We start from the raw sequence: 23,278 nt of genomic DNA on the forward strand, positions 1-23,278 counted from the left end.
ACCTCCCCCAGGCAGGAGCTTTAACACCTGGCGGTGAGCCTCAAAGGCTCACCCCTTTGTTCCAGCACCGCAGGACACTCCAGCTAGTGGAGTTGCCCGCCCCCTCCGGCCACGGCCCCCACTTTTGGCGGCAAGGCCGGAGGAAATAATGAGAATAACAAGGAGGAGTCACTGGCCAGTCAGGACAGCCCCTAAGGTGTCCTGAGCTGAAGTGACTAACTTTTAGAAATCCTCCATCTTGCAGATGGAAGATTCCCCAATAGGATTAGGGATGTGACCCCCTCCCCTTGGGAGGAGGCACAAAGAGGGTGTACCCACCCTCAGGGCTAGTAGCCATTGGCTACTAACCCCCCAGACCTAAACACGCCCTTAAATTTAGTATTTAAGGGCTCCCCTGAACCTAAGAATTTAGATTCCTGAAACCTACAAGAAGAAGAAGACTGCTGAGCTGAAAAACCCCTGCAGAGGAAGAACAGAAGACACCAACTGCTTTGGCCCCAGTCCTACCGGTCTGTCTCCTGCCTTCCAAAGAAACCTGCTCCAGCGACGCTTTCCAAAGGATCAGCGACCTCTGAATCCTCAGAGGACTGCCCTGCTTCAAGAAAAACAAGGAACTCCCGAGGACAGAGGCCCTGCTCCAAAAGACTGCAACTTTGTTTCAAAGGAGCAGATTTAAAGACCCCTGCAACTCCCCGCAAGAAGCGTGAGACTTGCAACACTGCACCCGGCGACCCCGACTCGACTGGTGGAGAACCAACACCTCAGGGAGGACCCTCCGGCGACTCTGAGACCGTGAGTAACCAAAGTTGTCCCCCCTGAGCCCCCACAGCGACGCCTGCAGAGGGAATCCCGAGGCTCCCCCTGACCGCGACTGCCTGAACCTAAAGTCCAGACGGCTGGAAAAGACCCTGCACCCGCAGCCCCCAGCACCTGAAGGAACGGAACTTCTGTGCAGGAGTGACCCCCAGGAGGCCCTCTCCCTTGCCCAGGTGGTGGCTACCCCGAGGAGCCCCCCCCTTGCCTGCCTGCACCGCTGAAGAGATCCCTTGGTCTCTCATTGAAAACCATTGAAAACCCGACGCGTGTTTGCACACTGCACCCGGCCGCCCCCGCGCTGCTGCGGGTGTACTTTTTTGTGCTGACTTGTGTGTCCCCCGGTGCCCTACAAAACCCCCCTGGTCTGCCCTCCGAAGACGCGGGTACTTACCTGCTGGCAGACTGGAACCGGGGCACCCCCTTCTCTCCATTGAAGCCTATGTGTTTTGGGCACCTCTTTGACCTCTGCACCTGACCGGCCCTGAGCTGCTGGTGTGGTAACTTTGGGGTTGCTCTGAACCCCCCAACGGTGGGCTACCTTGGACCCAAACCTGAGACTTGTGAGTGATTTACTTACCTGATAAAACTAACAATAACTTACCTCCCCCAGGAACTGTGAAAATTGCACTGTGTCCACTTTTAAAACAGCTATTTGTGTTTTATGTGAAAAGTATATATGCTACTGTGATTATTCAAAGTTCCTAAAGTACTTACCTGCAATACCTTTCAAATGAGATATTACATGTAGAATTTGAACCTGTGGTTCTTAAAATAAACTAAGAAAAGATATTTTTCTATAACAAAACCTATTGGCTGGATTTGTCTCTGAGTGTGTGTTCCTCATTTATTGCCTGTGTGTATGTACAACAAATGCTTAACACTACTCCTTTGATAAGCCTACTGCTCGACCACACTACCACAAAATAGAGCATTAGTATTATCTCTTTTTGCCACTATCTTACCTCTAAGGGGAACCCTTGGACTCTGTGCATACTATTCCTTACTTTGAAATAGTGCATACAGAGCCAACTTCCTACACATACTTTGTGTGTTGTGAACACTTTTCTAGCGTGTTGGTTTTGATTAACCAATCGTCTAGGTACGGGAACACATGTATTTGCTGCCTTCTGATATGCGCAGCTACGACTGCGAGGCACTTTGTAAAAACTCTTGGCGCACTTGTTATTCCGAATGGCAACACTTTGAATTGGTAATGTATCCCTTGGAATACAAACCTTAAGTACTTTCTGTGTGAAGGATTTATCGGTATATGGAAATATGCATCCTTTAGGTCTAGTGTTGTCATGTAGTCTTGTTGTTTGAGTAGTGGGATTACGTCTTGTAATGTCACCATGTGAAAGTGATCTGATTTGATGTAGGTATTTAATGTTCGGAGATCTAATATAGGTCTCAGAGTTTTGTCTTTTTTGGGTATGAGAAAGTACAGAGAGAGTAAACTCCTGTTCCTTTCTGATGTTTTGGTACTAATTCTATTGCTCCTTTTTGTAGCAACGCTTGGACCTCTAGTCCTAGGAGATCTATATGTTGTTTTGACATATTGTGTGTTTTTGGTGGGAAGTTTGGAGGGAATTTGAGAAATTCTATGCAATAACCATGCTGGATAATTGCTAGGACCCAAGTGTCTGTTGTTATTTCCTCCCAATGTTTGTAAAATTTGGTCAGTCTCCCCCCAACAGATGTTATGTGTTGGGGATGTGTGACTTGGAAGTCACTGCTTGTTTTGAGGAGTTTTGGGACTTTGGAACTTTCCTTTATTATTTTGGAATTGTCCCCTTATATATTGCCCCCGAAAACTTCCCCGCTGATACTGGCTCTGGTAAGTGGGTCTTGTTTGTGAGGTTGTGGGTTCTGTGCTTTGTCCTCGAAACCTCCCTCTAAACTGTGTTTTTCGAAATGTGCCTCTGCTTTGTGGGGAGTAGAGTGCGCCCATGGCTTTGGCCGTGTCAGTGTCTTTTTTAAGTTTTTCGATCGCAGTGTCCACTTCCAGCCCAAACAACTGCTGTCCGTTGAATGGCATATTCAGCACAGCTTGCTGTATTTCTGGTTTAAATCCTAATGTACGCAGCCATGCATGTCTCCTTATTGTTACTGCTGTGTTGACAGTTCTAGCAGCTGTGTCTGCAGCATCCATTGCTGACCGTATCTGATTGTTGGAGATACTCTGTCCTCCTTCTACTACCTGCTGCGCTCTCTTTTGGAACTCCTTGGGCAAATGTTCTATAAAGTGTTGCATTTCGTCCCAATGGGCCCTGTCGTATCTGGCCAACAAAGCCTGTGAATTGGCAATACGCCACTGGTTTGCTGCCTGTGCCGCCACCCTTTTGCCTGCTGCGTCGAATTTCCTTTCTTTATCTGGAGGTGGTGCATCTCCTGAAGTATGTGAGTTCGCTTTTTTGCGAGCTGCTCCTACTACAACTGAGTCCGGTGTTAGCTGTTGTGTGATGTACACAGGGTCTGTTGGTGGCGGTTTATATTTTTTCTCCACTCTTGGAGTAATGGCCCTTCCTTTTACAGGCTCTTCAAACACTTGTTTGGAGTGTTTTAGCATTCCGGATAGCATAGGAAGACTTTGATACTGGCTGTGTGTGGACGACAGTGTGTTAAAAAGAAAGTCGTCTTCAATGGGCTCAGCATGCAGGTTGACATTATGAAATGCTGCTGCTCTCGACACCACCTGTGCGTAGGCTGTACTATCCTCTGGTGGCGACGGTCTAGCTGGATAACATTTAGGACTATTATCTGACACTGGTGCATCATAAAGGTCCCATGCGTCAGGGTCATCTTGACTCATTCCTGTATGAGTTGGGGATTGCATCATTGGTGGAGTGGCTACCGGTGATGGTTGCGGAGAGCATTGTGGAGATGGTGGCGGGGTTACTTGTTTAGCCACCTTTGCCTGTGGCTGCTTGTCTTTTTCTTGAAAGGCAAGCTTGCGTTTCATTTTAATAGGAGGGAGAGTACTGATCTTCCCGGTTTCCTTTTGGATATGTAGCCTTCTTTGTGTATAATCCGGTCTATTGTTTCTAATTCCTGTCCAAATCTATGTGTTTTCATTTGTGTGGACAGTCCTTGTTCCTCAGTGTAGAAACTTGTTTTCGGTACCGAGGCCGGATGTTTCGGTATCGAAACCTTTTTGGCTGTTTTTTTCAGTTCCGACGAAACCTTCTTTACTTTCGGCGTCATGGTCTCTCGGTGTCGACCCATTTCGGTGACGCTATCTCGGTGCCGAATTTGCTCGGAGCCACTATCTCGAGCCCGAGATTGTTGTGTGGCGGTATCTCGACCGGAGTCGGATGACTTCGCCCCCAGCGTGCCCTTTTTCAGGGCCGATGCTCGGTCACCTATTTTTCGGGTTAAGCCATGGCCTGTTGGCGGTGGCGTCCCCTGGGCTTTAGTGGTTTTTTCGTGAGATTTGTGTTTCGACGTCTTACTCACGGTTTTTGGCATTTCCTCGGGATCGATCTCATCCGAGTCCGATTCATGGATGGAGAATGTTTCTTCCTCCTCTTCGAAACGCTCTTGTCCTGTCGGTGCCGACGCCATTTGCAGGCTTCTTGCTCTTCGGTCTCTTAGTGTCTTCTTGGACCGAAACGCTCGACAGGCTTCACAAGTATCTTCCTTGTGTTCTGGCGACAAACACAAGTTACAGACCAGATGCTGATCTGTATATGGATACTTGTTATGACATTTTGGGCAGAAGCGGAATGGGGTCCGTTCCATCAGCCTTGAAGATACGCGTGGCCGGGCCGGGCCGACCAGGCCCCGACGGGGGATCGAAAAAACCCCGAAGGGCCACTGGAGCTCTTCCAAAGTCGATGTCGATCTGTTGTAACTAACCCGATACCGAACGCAAACAATACTGACGATTTTTCCAAGATTCTAACTAACTTTCCGACCCGAAACACGGAGTGAAAAGGAACACATCCGAACCCGATGGCGGAAAAAAAACAATCTAAGATGGAGTCGACGCCCATGCGCAATGGAGTCGAAATGGGAGGAGTCCCTCGGTCTCGTGACTCGAAAAGACTTCTTCGCAGAAAAACAACTTGTAACACTCCGAGCCCAACACCAGATGGCGGGATGTGCACAGCATGTGTATCTGCAGCTACACATGCCATCGAATATATATATATATATATATATATATATATATATATATATATATATATATATATATATATATATGGAAAATGTCACTTACCCAGTATACATCTGTTCGTGTCATGAGACGCTGCAGATTCACATGCTTTGCACATCCCGCCATCTAGTGTTGGGCTCAGAGTGTTACAAGTTGTTTTTCTTCAAAGAAGTATTTTCGAGTCACAAGACAAGATCGAGGGACTCCTCCCCTTTCGGCTCCATTGCGCATGGGCGTCGACTCGATCTTAGATTGTTTTCCCCGCAGAGGGTGAGGTAGGAGTTGTGTATTATAGTAACAGTGCCCATGCAATGGAATAAATATGTATGTACATAATATGGTTTAAAGTGATATATTTACAAATGTTCAAGATCAACTTCGAAACGGCTACAGGCTCCTGGGGAGGCGGGTGGGCGCATGTGAATCTGAAGCGTCTCATGCCACGAACAGATGTACACTGGGTAAGTGACATTTTCCGTTCGATGGCATGTGTAGCTGCAGATACACATGCTTTGCATAGACTAGTAAGCAGTTATCTCCCCAAAAGCAGTGGCTCAGCCTGTAGGAGTTGAAGTTGTTTGAAATAAAGTTCGTAGTATTGCTTGTCCTACTGTGGCTTGTTGTGTTGTTAACACATCCACGCAGTAATGTTTGGTAAACGTATGAGGCGTAGACCATGTGGCTGCCTTACATATTTCAGTCATTGGAATGTTTCCTAGAAAGGCCATAGTAGCACCTTTCTTCCTAGTTGAATGTGCCTTTGGTGTTATAGGCAGTTCTCTTTTTGCTTTGAGATAACAGGTTTGAATACATTTAACTATCCATCTGGCAATGCCTTGTTTGGATATTGGATTCCCTGTAAAAGGTTTTTGAAAAGCAACGAACAGTTGTTTTGTTTTCCGTATTTGTTTTGTTCTATCAATGTAGTACATTAAAGCTCTTTTGATGTCTAATGTATGTAGTGCTCTTTCAGCTACAGAATCTGGTTCTGGAAAGAACACTGGTACTTCTACTGTTTGATTTAAGTGAAACGGTGATATGACTTTTGGTAAGAACTTTGGATTAGTTCGTAAAACTACTTTATGCTTGTGTATCTGAATAAAGGGTTCTTGTATGGTAAATGCCTGTATTTCACTTACTCTTCTTAGAGATGTGATGGCAATGAGAAACGCTACTTTCCATGTTAAATATTGTATTTCACATGAGTGCATGGGTTCAAACGGTGGACCCATGAGCCGTGTTATGACAATGTTGAGGTTCCACGAAGGAACTGGTGTTCTTGGTGGGATAATTCTTTTTAGGCCCTCCATAAAAGCCTTTATGACTGGGATCCTAAAGAGTGAAGTTGAGTGCATAATTTGCAGATAAGCTGAAATTGCGGTGAGATGTATTTTAATGGATGAAAAAGCTAGCTTTGACTTTTGTAAGTGCAGTAAGTAGCTTACGATGTCTTTAGCAGATGCGTGTAAGGGTTGAATTTGATTACTATGGCAGTAATAAACAAATTGTTTCCATTTATTTGCCTAGCAATGTCTTGTTGTAGGTTTTCTAGCTTGTTTTATGACCTCCATACATTCATGTGTAAGGTCTAGATGTCCGAATTCTAAGACTTCAGGATCCAAATTGCTAGATTCAGTGATGCTGGATTTGGGTGTCTGATCTGTTGTTTGTGTTGAGTTAACAGATCTGGTCAGTTTGGCAGTTTGACATGAGGCACTACTGAAAGGTCTAGTAGTGTTATGTACCAAGGTTGTCTTGCCCAAGTTGGTGCTATTAGTATGAGTTTGAGTTTGTTTTGACTCAATTTGTTTACTAGATATGGAAGGAGTGGGAGAGGGGGAAAAGCATATGCAAATATCCCTGACCAACTCATCCATAACGCATTGCCCTGAGACTGATCCTGTGGGTACCTGGATGCGAAGTTTTGGCATTTTGCGTTTTCTTTTGTTGCAAATAGATCTATTTGTGGTGTTCCCAATCTTTGGAAGTAAGTATTTAGTATTTGGGGTTGAATCTCCCATTCGTGGATCTGTTGGTGATCCCGAGAGATTGTCTGCTAACTGGTTCTGAATTCCTGGAATGAACTGCGCTATTAGGCGAATGTGGTTGTGAATCACCCAATGCCAAATTTTCTGTGCCAGGAGACACAACTGTGTTGAGTGTGTTCCTCCCTGTTTGTTCAGGTAATACATCGTTGTCATGTTGTCTGTTTTGACAAGAATGTGTTTGTGTGTTATTATAAGTTGAAAAGCTTTCAATGCTAGAAATACTGTCAGTAATTCTAAGTGATTTATGTGAAACTGTCTCTGTTGAGTGTCCCATTGTCCTTGGATGCTGTGTTGGTTGAGGTGTGCTCCCCACCCCATCATGGAGGCATCTGTTATTACGTATTGAGGCACTGGGTCTTGGAAAGGCCGCCCTTTGTTTAAATTTATAGTGTTCCACCACTGAAGCGAGGTGTATGTTTGGCAGTCTATCAACACTAGATCTTGAAGTTGACCCTGTGTCTGTGACCCTTGTGATGCTAGGCACTGTTGTAAGGGCCGCATGTGTAATCTTGCGTTTGGGACAATGGCTATGCATGAGGACATCATGCCTAGTAGTCTCATCATTATCTTGACCTGTAACTTGTTTTGGGTGCATGGCCTGTATTACATTGTGAAATGCTTGTACCCTTTGTGGACTTGGAGTGGCAATCCCTTTTGTTGTGTTGATTGTCGCTCCTAAGTATTGTTGTACTTGACACGGCTGAAGGTGTGACTTGTTGTAGTTGAGTGAGAAACCTAGTTTGTGAAGGCTTTCTATGACATACTTTGTGTGTTGTGAGCACCGTTCCTGCGTGTTGGTTTTTATTAACCAATCGTCTAGATACGGGAACACATGTATTTGCTGTCTTCTGATATGAGCAGCCACTACTGCCAGGCATTTTGTAAAAACTCTTGGCGCAGTTGTTATCCCGAATGGCAACACTTTGAATTGGTAATGTACCCCTTGGAATACAAACCTTAAGTACTTTCTGTGTGAAGGATGTATCGGTATATGGAAGTACGCATCCTTTAGGTCTAGTATTGTCATGTAGTCTTGTTGTTTGAGCAATGGGATTACGTCCTGCAGTGTCACCATGTGAAAGTGATCTGATTTGATGTAGATATTTAATGTTCTGAGATCTAATATAGGTCTTAGAGTTTTGTCTTTTTTGGGTATGAGAAATTACAGTGAGTAGACTCCTCTTCCTCTCTGATGAATTGGTACTACCTCTACTGCATCTTTTTGCAACAATGCTTGAACTTCTAGTTGTAGAAGATCTATGTGTTGTTTTGACATGTTGTGTGTTTTCGGTGGGACATTTGGAGGGAATTCTAGAAATTCTATGCAATAACCATGCTGGATAATGGCTAGGACCCACGTTTCGGTTGTTATTTCCTCCCAGGTTTTGTAGAACTTGGTTAGTCTCCCCCCCACTGGTGTTGTGTGTTGGGGATTTGTGACATGTAAGTCACTGCTAAAGTTGTGTCTCCAGCAGTAAAGATTTATGTGGCTAAGGCACCGGGTGCTGCTGTTTACGGCGCAGAGATTTGGGGCATGTCAGATAGCAGTAGGATAACCAAAATTGAGAATAGCTTTGCACGGGCTTTATGTGCTTGCCCTACTAGCACCCCATTAACCCCCCTATTTTTAGACCCAGGGTTTAAACGAATGGCTGATCTAATTATCTTACGGCCTCTATTATATTGGGTGAGGCTTTGGATAGTTCCCGAACTGGCCATATATAAGTTTTCTCTATTAGAATTGTTAAAAAGCCCTAACTCTACGTCCATCCCATGGATCAAACACGTATCCAGTTGGTTTTGTACGCTGGGATTGGGGAACTTTTGGGAGAATCCCCAGCAACTTGTGAAGTCCCATGTAAAAGTACTGAAAGGAGCTTACTGGTCCCACATAAGTAATAATTACATTTCTCAAAAATCTAATGGTCATTTAACTAATTTGTTTATTGATTTCAAATGGTACCCAGAGTTCGAACTATATCTAGATATAATACCTGACTTACTAGGCAAAAGTTTGTATGCCAGATTTCGATTCGGAACATTACCTTTGAAGGCCTTGACGAGCAGATGGGGACCTAAGTTAAGCTCCGATATTTGTCCTGCATGTGGCACTTCTTCCGAAACAGTAGAACATTTTATGTTTTTTTGTCCCGCTTACTCAACCCCAAGGTATAAATGGATTCGCAAAATCTGTCGGGAATTGAACTTAAGGAAATGTTTTTTAGCTTTGAGGATTTTAAAAAGCCATAATTCGAGTGTGACAATTTATGCAGTAAGCAAGTTTTTAGTAATGGCATGGCGCATACGCATCTTTTATTTACAATGATTTGAAATTGTTCCAAGTCGGGCAAACATGGATTTGACTCTTTTAAATTTTGCTATATTATGATGTTTACTTATATTTATATTTATATTGTATTGTATTGTATTGCTTTGATGGTTTGTTAGCCGAATAACGCTTATGTGTGTGAAGTCACTGTTTGTTTTGTGGAGTTTTGGGACTTTGGAACTTCCCTCTACTCTTTAGGAACTGTCCCCCTCTATATTGTCCCCGAAAAGTTCCCCGCTGGCATTGGCTCTGATAAGTGGGCCTTGTTTGTGAGGTTGTGGGTTCAGTGCTTTGTCCTCGAAACCCCCCTCAAAATTGTGATCTTCGAAATGTGCCTCTGCTCTGTGGGGAGTAGAGTGCACCCATGGCTTTGGCCGTATCAGTGTCTTTAAGTTTTTCGATAGCAGTGTCCACCTCCGGCCCAAACAACTGCTGTCCGTTAAATGGCACATTCAGCACGGCTTGTTGTATTTCCAGCTTGAATCCAGATGTATGCAGCCATGCATGTCTCCGAATTGTTACTGCTGTATTGACAGTCCTAGCAGCTGTGTCTGCTGCATCTATTGCTGACCGTACCTGATTGTTCGAGATACTCTGTCCTTCCTCTACCACTTGTTGCGCTCTTTTTTGGAACTCCTTGGGCAATTGTTCTATAAAATGTTGCATTTCGTCCCAATGAGCCCTGTCATATCTCGCCAACAAGGCCTGTGAATTGGCAATGCGCCATTGGTTGGCTGCTTGTGCCGCCACTCTTTTCCCAGCCGCATCGAACTTACGACTCTCCTTGTCTGGAGGTGGTGCATCTCCTGAGGTGTTTGAGTTCGCCCTCTTGCGTGCTGCACCTACTACCACAGAGTCTGGTGTTAACTGTTGTGTGATGTACACAGGGTCTGTTGGTGGCGGTTTATATTTTTTCTCCACCCTTGGAGTTATTGCCCTTCTTTTGACAGGCTCTTCAAACACTTGTTTGGAGTGTTTTAGCATTCCAGGTAGCATGGGGAGGCTCTGGTACTGGCTATGTGTGGACGACAGTGTGTTAAATAGAAAGTCATCTTCAATTGGCTCTGTATGCAGGCTAACATTATGAAACGCCGCTGCCCTTGACACCACCTGTGTGTAGGAGGTAGAGTCATCAGGTGGTAACGGTCTGGCTGGATAACAGTCGGGACTGTTATCTGACGCTGGCGCATCATAAAGATCCCACGCGTCTGGATCATCCTGACTCATCCCTATATGAGTTGGGGATTTCATCATTGGTGGAGTGGCTACCAGTGATGGCTGTGGACAGGGTTGTGGAGATGGTGGCGGGGTTACTTGTTTAGCCACCTTTGCCTGTGGCTGCTTGTCTTTCTCTTGGAAGGCAAGTTTTCGTTTCATCCGAATCGGAGGGAGAGTACTGATCTTCCCCGTTTCTTTTTGGATGTGGAGCCTTCTTTGGGTGTAATCTGGCTCCATTGTCTTTAATTCCTATCCAAATCTATGTGTTTGCATTTGTGAGGACAGGCCTTGTTCCTCTGTGTAGGAACTTGTTTTCGGTTCCGAGGCCAGATGTTTCAGTACCGAAACCTTTTCGGCTACCTTTTTTGGCTCTGACGCCACTTTTTTGCTCTTCGGCGTCGTGATCTCTCGGTGCCGACTTGCTTCAGTGCCGCTCTCTCGGTGCCGAAATTGCTCTGACCCGGTGTCTCAGGGTCGAGTCTGCTCTGTGCCGGTATCTCGACTGGAGTCGGATGACTTTGACACATGCATGCCCTTTTTCGGTGCCGATGCTCGGTCACCTATTTTTCGGGTTAAGCCATGGCCTGCCGGCGGTGGCGTCCCCTGGGCTTTTGTGGTCTTTTGTGGTCTTTGCGTGAGTTTTGTGTATCAACGTCTTACTCACGGTTTTCGGCGTCTGTTCAGGATCGACCTCTTCCGACTCCGAATCCTCGATGGAGAAGGCTTCCTCTTCTTCCTCCGTCTGTTTTTGTCCTGTCGGCACCGACGCCATCTGTAGTCTTCTTGCTCTTCGGTCCCTTAAGGTCTTTCTGGACCGAAACGCTCAACAGGCCTCACAAGTATCCTCCTTGTGTTCTGGAGACAAACACAAATTACAGACCAGATGCTGATCTGTATAAGGATACTTGTTGTGACATTCGGGGCAGAAGTGGAATGGGGTCCGTTCCATTAGCCTTGAAGACGCACGTGGTCGGGCCTACCAGGCCCCACCGGGGAATCGAAAACCCCGAAGGGCCACCGGAGCTCTTCCAAATTCGGTGTCGATCTGTTGTAACTAACCAGATACCGAACGCAAACAATACCGTCAAATTTTCCGAGATTTTCACTAACTTTCTGAACCGAAACGCGGAGCGAAAAGGAACACGTCCGAACCCGATGGCGGAAAGAAAACAATCTAAGATGGAGTCGACTCCCATGCGCAATGGAGCTGAAAGGGGAGGAGTCCCTCGATCTCGTGACTCGAAAAGACTTCTTTGAAGAAAAACAACTTGTAACACTCCAAGCCCAACACTAGATGGCGGGATGTGCAAAGCATGTGTATCTGCAGCTACACATGCCATTGAACATATATATATATATATATATAAAATTATATAATTCAGCCAGCCTTGCCAGTGATGGAAAAACCCTGTATGTCGGGAGAAACCATTTCAAATGTCCCTATATCTACAGCCAGCGATGAACAGACCCAAGTGGCCAGTCCACCAGAAGGGTGCCCCAAGCCTGCGTGGTGGACAGGTATTGGGGAGTTCAAACAGCCTCCTCTGTACACTGGATCCAAGCACCATATCTCCTGAAATAGACATATCAAAATGATCAATAAAACTGTCCCATGCCGGGTACCCCAGTTTTGATTTCAGACCTGCCTCGTTCCATGACAAAATATTAATATTATGACTTTTAACAATTTCAAGATGCACAACAACAGAAGGGGACACCTCAATAAGAGCCTCATGGGTTCAACCGGGACCCGAACTCTCAAACCCTTTTTCTCTCACAAAACATGTACTATTACAGTTGATGCTAGTTATTTTGGCATTGGGCTGTACTGGCCACAACACACTGAAAACTCTAAATGGACTTATGCATTATCATCCAGGACACTCAATGATTCCGTAGGAAAAGTGCCACTTTTTAACATGGTCACCCCTAATTTTTTGGCTGGTATCTGATGTGATTTCAACTGAGAGTGCACTGGGTTCCTGCAAATCTGGTCCCCAGTGCCAGATCTCTTTCCCAAAGCTGCACAGTTTGCTCAATTAGCAAAACATCTAGCACCCCCTTTAAGTCCCTACTATATGGTAACCCTTGTACCTAGGGCCTGGGGTACTAAAGAGGGTCCCTAAGAGCTGCAGCATGAATTGTGCCACCTTAAGGGACCCCTCAGCAAGCATATGACAGGCTGCCATTGCAGGCTGTATGTCTTGGTGCAGACAAAAGTATAAAACACGACATGGCACACAACATGTGTGCCATGCCCCTAACATTGCATGCAATATAAGTAAGCCACCCTCTATCAGGCCTTACGGCCCTAAGGCAGATATAACCCTGCTATGTCTGACGATTCTCAGACATTATAAGCAACCATGGAAACCATTTCAAATAGATGTGCTGGACACTGGGCAACACAAGTTCCCCAGCTACATGATGGTTTCACTGAAGATAGGGATGTTTGGTATCAAACATCTCATATTGGTGAACCCACACTGATGCCAGTGTTGGAGTTACCAATACATGCACCCAGATGGCACCTTAGAGGTGCCCCCTGAAACCTTACCAGCCTCTGGTGTGTTTGCTAACCAGTTTATGCCATCCTGCCACCCAAGACACCGTTCTGGACCCATAGGGAGAGAGCCCTCTGCTTTCAGAAGGTCCAGAACAAAAGCCTGTCCGAGAGGAGGGTGTGCCTTCCTAAGGCAGCAAGCCTCAAAGGGCTGCAGCCTTTGAAATGCAAATCTGGATCCCCCATTTAAGACGAAGCCACCCACGTGTCCATGGTCCTTTTGGCACCTGGACCGTGGGGAAAATTAGCTAGTCAGGTAGGTGTGCCACCACAAGGCTAGTACCACCCCTAAGGTGGGCTACATAAAGGTGGACACAAGTTTTCAGAAGTAGCCATCTTGGTGATGGCATCCTTAGGAATTCTGGGAACCGGTTATGCCCACTTACCACCTGACGTGGTCCTATAAGGGGCGTAATGACCTCAAGGGTCAGTAGTCCACTGGCGACTACCCTACACACCTCTAACACCCCTACTTTCAGTATTTAAGGGAGACCCTGGCACGAGAGAAGCAGATTCTGATGACATAAGAAGAGAGGACATCGAATAGCCGCAGAAGAGGAGAGAAGAAGAAGCTGACCTGGTACCAGCCCAGCCGGCCTGTCTGCATTCCTTGCCGAAAACTGCACCAAAGTCGACTTGTCCTGCAGCTGTTGACCCCAGAAATCTGGGAGGACTGCCTGCTGTCAAAAAAGACTCCTGACCTCCTGTGAACAGCAGATCTGTTCTAAAGAATCTTTAAAAGAGAATACTCTGAGGCCTCTGAAACCGCCAAAAACTGACACCCGAAGCCACCCCTGTATCCGTTGCCTTGTCATATGACTAAGGATTCCACAAGACTGCTGGACTTGGGGTGGGCAGCTCAACCGCTTGCAACTGTCGGCCCAACCCTACTGGCTTGCTAGCAGTACCTCTTCCAGGCACCATGGGTGAAGGTAATTTGGGACAGTCTAGCATATGACGCTCTAGTGACTTCTCATGGGAGTTGCAGTGAACGAGCCATACCCTTTTGACTCATCAGCAACAAGTCTCGTAAACACACACACACACACAGGCAAAGGAGATGCAATTTATTGAAAAGACTGCAATCTATGAAAAAATGCATGAGCTAAAATAATGAGGATAATGAGACATAACAGAATTAGGATTGTGAAAATCAGTAATGTAAAAATGAACAATTCCAACATATTGCAATAAAAATGGGTAAATGATTCCTACTTAACGCCTAATCTCTAGCCTATAGCAAGAGCATTACAGTGTTAGCCCAAACTATCTGTTCAGAGTCCATAAGAGACGCACTCGCCCCGGTTTCCTTGGCAAAAGGGTCTGCCCTCTGTCTTCTGATCTGGTTGTGGAGACAAGGCTGAAGTCGACTGCAAAATGGTGTGCAGCATGGATGGAAATTCCTGGTCGGAGGAACCCTCTAACGACCCTTAGCCACATGAGGTTTATATAGGTAAACATGTTTTGTTCTCCGAATTAGGCATGACTTGAGCATGTGTCTAAGTAACAGATGGCTTACGCAGTCTTGTGGTGGCTATACCATTATCGGATACCGTTCATATTCTGTTCTTGTCAACCCCTAGGGCAAGGAACACGACATGCTTAAAAGTGATAAAAAACCTTTTGCTAAATGACAAGTAATAACAAAAATAAAAACATCACTGCTGAAAAGCAGGCCACTCTAAAAATTAGTAAAAATTAATAAATGAAAACAGAACAGTTTATTTAGGTAAAAGGGAACAGGCTGCAGGCTTCAGCTAATCTAAAATAAACGAGTCCGAATAAGACTAAAATGGACTGATGACAGCCTCTGGCCCGAGTTAAAGTGGGCACTGATTTTCTAACCCATGCAAGAAATTAGGTTCCTGCAATATAGTGAGAGTGTCGATTATGAATAACCAGAATGGACAAACAAGTTATGTTCAGAAGAGTAAATCAGAAGGTTAGCTATTGTTCTTGATGAATAACTTGCTCTGAATAAGGAGCTTGGTTGGGCAATGGCAGGACTTGCACAATAGTTATCAGACCAGTCTGGGTCAAGGCTGTACTACATGGATCATACTGCAACTGAATCTCCTGAACTCACTGAGATCAATTTCGAGGTCACGACAATGGAGAAGAACAGCAGACACTGTTGGGCCAGCAAACCAAAAGTCCTTCAACTTGCGTTCCCAGGTGGTTGTATCTAGACACAGGCGTTAGCACTTCACTTTCTATCTTGTGTCACAGGTTTACTGCAAGCCTTCCTAGAACTGAGAAATCCTTGTTGCCTAGCTTCTATCCAAGGCAATCTTGCAGATCCTATGTCAAAGCATTCACCAAGTTCTTCTTCAGAACTGGGTGATCCTGTCCAAAAAGATTAACTCAGTCTCTGAGCTTCTGTTTATGAGACATTTAATGTACCCCTGTTATCCTCTGTAAAACATGACTGTCATATGGTCAGTTAAGATCGGTACCGTGGCACTCTAAAAATTGAGAATTAAAGGGTGATCCTAACAATATTGAACAGTAACACACTGATGTCCATCTGTAACCCTCACAGGAGACAATGGTCATTTGGGACGGTGAGAGACATATCAATCAAAACAGGCTCAGATGTGAAAGTTAAGGAACTTGCTTACCAATATATCTGCATGGTATCTGCTTAGGATGGCCAAGGAGGTTGCAGCAAGGTCATTAGTGGATGTTGAGGGTAGGACCTTTTTGCCAAAGGCATTTATCTTCTTTTGTTCTCAATCAGTGGGAAGACAGTAACCAAACTGCTGACCTTAAGTATTGTCTTGCAACTGCCACCACCGCAGAGTCTGGCCTAGATTGTTCCTTAGTAGCAACAGAGTCAGATCTAAGGCCTACAATGTTCTTTTCCATTTGTGCAAGTATTCATGCAAGAAACCAAACAATTTAGGCCTCTGTTAGAAAATTAAAGGATACAACATAGATTGGCAATGGGTTGTGAACCATTAACATCTCATATGACATGGCCCTCAGTGTCCCGATGGGCATGGCAGGCTCTGAGAATTCTGGCAGACTTCCTTTAAATCCACAATGTTGTATTTCATATGGTCACAACCCTCATCTTCATAGGAGTATAGCTCCCAAGTTTCCCAGACCCCAGTGTGATGTGCTGCTCCTGTGCAGGTTTCTTTCTTTGAATTATATGACCTGTAGTCTTGTTTTATAATGGAATAAGCAAGAATTCAAAGATAAAAAACTGGGCTGGGATAGTACATTACGCATGAACCTGGGAAACTTGGCAGGGCTGTAAAAGTTATCTAGGAAGGTGAATCCCCCATGAGAGCTTCCCTTTTGCCACCCCTCCACACTACCTCAAGTCACTATGTAGAGTATTGTGCTCCTCCATCCCCAATGATGCTCTCCCCTGCTGGCAGCTCTGCATGCCACGCTCCACTTTAACTCTTCCATCTCCTTTTGAAAACAACTGGGCTACAACACTGCTCTTGATTCCGCTTTCCACTGAGTTTGTGGCCCACCTCAGTGTTCCTTAACTCTCACCTACTCTCTGTATTCATTGTTTTTTTTTACCACAACTACCATGGTTCTTACTGCCAAAGTTCTTGGCTACATCTGCTCTAAGAAGTTTGTGAAAAATAGCATATCAGAGTAGTCATTTCAGCTACAAAATTTACTGCTCTCATCAAGCAAATTCCCCCTACTATCACAACGCAAGAACACTATTTTAGTAAAGAATTACTTGAAAAAGTTATCTGGTCAACATACTTCTCAAAATGGTGGCTGTAAAGCTGCGTGGGTGTGGACAGGACTCGATCATAAATGACAGTAATGGCCTGCAAGTCGCCTTGTGCCTTCGCCCACTCTACATACATCTCCCACAGTTTGTCCGAATGAAAATCCATTCCTGCTGCTGCCAACGCCATCTCAAAAACACTGCAATAGAAAAAGCAAGAAAACGTTAGTAATTAGAACAGTGGTCCATAGATGAATTTTCAGAGGGGAATAATTGTGGTTTAAAGCTACCGTATCCTAGCAAACAAATCAGTGGGGAGGGCAATATCTCCATCCTTCACGAGTAACATAATTTGTGTTTTTTTAAATGAGAATAGATGTCATAAAAAGTAGTGTTAAGGGACAAGACTGTTAAGAGAGGGAATGGTGATTATGCAGTAAATGGAGAGTGGAAAAGTAACACCACCAATAATTGGGACTCATGGCTCTAGGTTACAGACCTCACTACACTAGAATTTACCTCAGGAAAATGTTTTTGTATGCATTGTACCAACATAATGATTTGCATTTTTTGATCTAGGCTTACACGTTTTCTAACAGACCTAATTAACAGTTAGAAACTACTCCTGTTTGTTCCTCAATCATACATGCAACATAAAAGAAACTATTATATTCGTATTCATTATTTGATGCATTCAATCTCGGTCCCGGTACAGTCCTTTAATCAAATTTAGAGTGGCTGTGTTCTCAACTCAACAGAGAAATGCACTTGTTTCTCCATTCTTGCAAATACATCAACGCAGTTTACAATTTAAGATGTGCAACTAGATACACTACAAACGAATCAAATTAGCAATCACTTAACAAGCATTTGCTATGCAAAGGGTCTCGCCTTTGCTTCAGTTAGAGCTACTGATGCAGTAAATTCCTAACTGGACTTTTTTGCCACATAAATTGGTCAACCCTGCCTCATAATTTCCTCTTTTTCTGCCACACAATTCCAGTGGCCCTGCATATAACTAAAGCACTTACGTTTACCTTCTTCCTCTATCTGCTGCCAAAAATGAAAATGTTGCCATTCTGCATCCTGATTTAAATCTACTATGCTAGTTCTAACAGAATACCACTTGCACCATCCCACCATCAGAGTCGCTCGCTGGCTAACACAATTCCCCAAAAAAAGACACAAGACAGCCACAGAGAAGTAACAAGAGAAATAAACTATAGACAAAAAGAAAGAACAGTGAAGCACACATATGTAGATTAATATATGTCCAATTCAATCCATTGGTAAATCAATCCGGTCATCTATTACAGATTATTTTAGGCCGTCTGGGAGTTATCTGCTATTTTCTATAGATCAAAGACAATCACACACCTCTAATTATATTATTTTCCCAACATTTACCTCTTTTATTTACATTATTTATCTCTCTCCACACTTGTCAATACCATCATCATATACAAAAATATACCCCATTCCTAAAAAACAATGTTCACAGTCAATTATTGTCAATTTTAGTCCAAGTGTGGTAGATTACAATCCAATCAGTTGTGAATTAGGTCATCAGTTTGATTGATTTGGAATTATGGGCAACATCATCATATGTAACAGTATAAGCCCATTTCCCAGACAGACGTGTAAAATCAATAGAGTGTGGATTGAATCCTCAGCCCACTTAGTTGGAAATTGTAGCCAACACATGTTTCGTCCTACAACAGGACTTCTTCAGGGCTGGTTGGGTATCAATATAGAAACATAATTAAAATATATTCTTTATTCCTACCCTGTTTACAACTGTAACATTATTTAAGTCATAAACATGTATCCACCCATAGAAGCATCTTTTGTACACAAATGTCTAAAAAGTCTCTCATTTGAAGAGACACCAAACCAAGAACTGTGTCCATGCTTGTTTACCAGAAATTGTGCTTTGAAATTCCAAATAAATAGTAAATAAATGGGAGATTTCAAATATATACTCAAAAATGCCATGTAAATGATTGTCTACCTGTGGAACTCATGTAGTGTTCACAAGAAAAAGAAGATTTATTAATAGAACATCCGATCTGCCCAGTGATGAATCATATAAGAAGATTCTTGATTAATCAGAAGATTTCTCAGACATTTAAATTTCATTAATTACCTTGAATCAGGTTTCAAAAGCTTTGTAATGAAAAAAATACAACCACTAGAAAAATACATTTTAGGTAATTAAATGGGGACTCCACCTATGTAACCATTTATAGATCTATTCAGGAACACATAAGTACAACGTGAACTCCGAACCTCCTAGAGATATTGTCCAAAAATCACTTTTACAATCAATATTGTCAAAGTCGACAACCGTGTCCCCTCAAAAGGATACATTAATACCTTCACGAATAGATGCCCACCACAAAATGTTCATATACTGTATCCAAAGTATTTTCCCTCAAAGGTACACAACAATAAACCTGTTAGCGTCCCCTTAACACATTAAGGCAATACCTTATTACTTAGATATGTAATCTATCACTCTCTATTATCACGCTCTCATATACGGAATTACATTATTCAGTGCATAGCCTAGCACAGAACTATTCTTGCCTATTTGTTCCCAAAGCATCGGAAACCGGGTAATGAATTAGCCTCATTTACAGCGTCTCCTCAATTTATTTGCAAACCTCGCCCGCCTCCATCGGCTGCCCTTAAAAGTATCAAACATCCAATCACATTTCAGTTTCTTCAAAAGGAGGATTGGAAACCCCAATGCGTACAAAATATGTAAACAATCGCCATCTTGTAATGAGTTAATGTACCCATCTTTCACTACCAGTTCATATATTCTTGTGCCAAAAATTCACAAAAACATGCTAGCACAACTAACGCAGCCTAATTAGACCTACTCATTACCAGTTATTGTGTAAGTAGATTCGAAGCATCATTTGTGGACAAGATCCCTAGACGGTTGCCACCTTGTAATGGGTTAGTGTGTTCATCTTTCACTAACATTCCTTATATGCCTGTGAATTTATTCACGGGAAACACAACTGATGCCGGTCAAATTAACCTCCTAAATACCCATTGTTGTATAATTATTCCAAAACTGTTTATACAATTCCCAATATATATATATATATATATAACCAGCTAATTTAAAGATGTTTCTAAAACATGACGTCTTGCCAAAAGAATAGTCACACATCATGCATGACGTGCAATCAACATCCTACATCAGATGTATGAGTCTATATCTTCGTATAGGCCCAAAGCCTTGAATAGAGAATGTAGAAGATGGTATAAACAATTGGCATTAGTTTAAATGTTAGTATTGGTGATTAATCACAAAATAAGAATGCATTCACCATGTGAATAATAGAGATGAACTATGTAACATACATTGTATCGACGTCATCAGTGGAACATATCATGACTCAGTATTACATTCAATGCTGTAGTATCCAAAACCGCTGTTACGTATAATTTTGGTTAATATTTCCTCATCCTCAATAGATATCGTTCTTTATCACATATTCGAAAGAAACAGACAAACAAACCTCATATAGCATATTCATTGGATCGATACATTTGTTAAATGAATAGCTATAAGAAGTGGTGCATCTCATTATCTATGTTCATACCTAATTCTACAGTTTTTAATCTAATGATCCATCTCGCCTCATTTTTTCTTAATTCCAGAGTACAGTTGCCACCCCTAGGGTTAGCTTTAGTATGACTAATCCCCATATATTTAATCCGTGGGATTTCTGATGTTGGATGTTTTTCACCAATATGACGTACCATGGGAGATAATGGATCATTATTCCTCAATGAGCGCATGTGTTCTTGTATTCTTTGTTTTAGGGCCCGAATTGTGCTGCCCACATAAATTTTGCCACATTCATATAGTAGGATATAAGCCACATATCTTGTATTACAGTTAATAAAGGTGTTTATTTTATACGGATTGCTACCATTGAAACTAAAACTGAAAGTCCTATCGTAGGAAGTTGGCTCTGTATGTGCTATTTCAAAGTAAGGAATAGGATGCACAGAGTCCAAGGGTTCCCCTTAGTGGTAAGATAGTGGCAAAAAGAGATAATACTAATGCTCTATTTTGTGGTAGTGTGGTCGAGCAGTAGGCTTATCAAAGGAGTAGTGTTAAGCATTTGTTGTACATACACACAGGCAATAAATGAGGAACACACACTCAGAGACAAATCCAGCCAATAGGTTTTGTTATAGAAAAATATATTTTCTTAGTTTATTTTAAGAACCACAGGTTCAAATTCTACATGTAATATCTCATTTGAAAGGTATTGCAGGTAAGTACTTTAGGAACTTTGAATAATCACAGTAGCATATATACTCTTCACATAAAACACAAATAGCTGTTTTAAAAGTGGACACAGTGCAATTTTCACAGTTCCTGGGGGAGGAAAGTTATTGTTAGTTTTATCAGGTAAGTAAATCACTTACAAGTCTCAGGTTTGGGTCCAAGGTAGCCCACCGTTGGGGGTTCAGAGCAACCCCAAAGTTACCACACCAGCAGCTCAGGGCCGGTCAGGTGCAGAGGTCAAAGAGGTGCCCAAAACACATAGGCTTCAATGGAGAGAAGGGGGTGCCCCGGTTCCAGTCTGCCAGCAGGTAAGTACCCGCGTCTTCGGAGGGCAGACCAGGGGGGTTTTGTAGGGCACCGGGGGGGACACAAGTCAGCACAAAAAGTACACCCTCAGCAGCGCGGGGGCGGCCGGGTGCAGTGTGCAAACACGCGTCGGGTTCTCTGTAGATTTCAATGAGAGATCAAGGGATCTCTTCAGCGGTGCAGGCAGGCAAGGGGGGGGGGCTCCTCGGGGTAGCCACCACCTGGGCAAGGGAGAGGGCCTCCTGGGCGTCACTCCTGCACAGAAGTTCCGTTCCTTCAGGTGCTGGGGGCTGCGGGTGCAGGGTCTTTTCCAGCCGTCGGGACTTTAGGTTCAGGCAGTCGCGGTCAGGGGGAGCCTCGGGGTTCCCTCTGCAGGCGTAGCTGTGGGGGCTCAGGGGGGACAACTTTGGTTACTCACGGTCTCGGAGTCGCCGGAGGGTCCTCCCTGAGGTGTTGGTTTTCCACCAGTCGAGTCGGGGTCGCCGGGTGCAGTGTTGCAAGTCTCACGCTTCTTGCGGGGATTTGCAGGGGTCTTTAAATCTGCTCCTCTGTAACAAAGTTGCAGTTCTTTTGGAGCAGTGCCGCTGTCCTCGGGAGTTTCTTGTCTTTCTTGAAGCAGGGCAGTCCTCGGAGGATTCAGAGGTCGCTGGTCCTTGGGAAAGCGTCGCTGGAGCAGGTTTCTTTGGAAGGCAGGAGACAGGGCGGTAGGTCTGGGGCCAAAGCAGTTGGTGTCTTCTTTTCTTCCTCTGCAGGGGTCTTTCAGCTCAGCAGTCCTCTTCTTCTTGTAAGTTGCAGGAATCTAAATTCTTAGGTTCAGGGGAGCCCTTAAATACTAAATTTAAGGGCGTGTTTAGGTCTGGGGGGTTAGTAGCCAATGGCTACTAGCCCTGAGGGTGGGTACACCCTCTTTGTGCCTCCTCCCAAGGTGAGGGGGTCACATCCCTAATCCTATTGGGGAATCCTCCATCTGCAAGATGGAGGATTTCTAAAAGTTAGAGTCACTTCAGCTCAGGACACCTTAGGGGCTGTCCTGACTGGCCAGTGACTCCTCCTTGTTATTCTCATTATTTCCTCCGGCCTTGCCGTCAAAAGTGGGGGCCGTGGCCGGAGGGGGCGGGCAACTCCACTAGCTGGAGTGTCCTGCGGTGCTGGAACAAAGGGGTGAGCCTTTGAGGCTCACCGCCAGGTGTTACAGCTCCTGCCTGGGGGAGGTGTTAGCATCTCCACCCAGTGCAGGCTTTGTTACTGGCCTCAGAGTGACAAAGGCACTCTCCCCATGGGGCCAGCAACATGTCTCGGTTGTGGCAGGCTGCTGGAACCAGTCAGCCTACACAGATAGTCGGTTAAGGTTTCAGGGGGCACCTCTAAGGTGCCCTCTGGGGTGTATTTCACAATAAAATGTACACTGGCATCAGTGTGCATTTATTGTGCTGAGAAGTTTGATACCAAACTTCCCAGTTTTCAGTGTAGCCACTATGGTGCTGTGGAGTCCGTGTTTGACAGACTCCCAGACCATATACTCTTATGGCTACCCTGCACTTACAATGTCTAAGGTTTGGCTTAGACACTGTAGGGGCACAGTACTCATGCACTGGTGCCCTCACCTATGGTATAGTGCACCCTGCCTTAGGGCTGTAAGGCCTACTAGAGGGGTGACTTATCTATACTGCATAGGCAGTGTGAGGTTGGCATGGCACCCTGAGGGGAGTGCCATGTCGACTTACTCGTTTTGTTCTCACTAGCACACACAAGCTGGTAAGCAGTGTGTCTGTGCTGAGTGAGGGGTCCCCAGGGTGGCATAAGATATGCTGC

General features: G+C 44.3%; 1 protein-coding gene across 1 annotated transcript in view; it reads right to left on the minus strand.

Annotated features, from left to right (window-relative positions):
- LOC138259971 (uncharacterized) overlaps nt 1-23,278 on the minus strand; it is a 601,590-nt gene that overhangs the window by 455,295 nt on the left and 123,017 nt on the right. The window contains exon 5 of the mRNA XM_069207983.1: nt 16,872-17,039. Coding sequence (XP_069064084.1) covers nt 16,872-17,039 — 168 coding nt within the window. The remainder of the gene's footprint in view (nt 1-16,871; nt 17,040-23,278) is intronic.

The sequence above is a fragment of the Pleurodeles waltl genome, chromosome 9, assembly GCF_031143425.1.
Source record: "Pleurodeles waltl isolate 20211129_DDA chromosome 9, aPleWal1.hap1.20221129, whole genome shotgun sequence".
NCBI lineage: Eukaryota > Metazoa > Chordata > Amphibia > Caudata > Salamandridae > Pleurodeles > Pleurodeles waltl.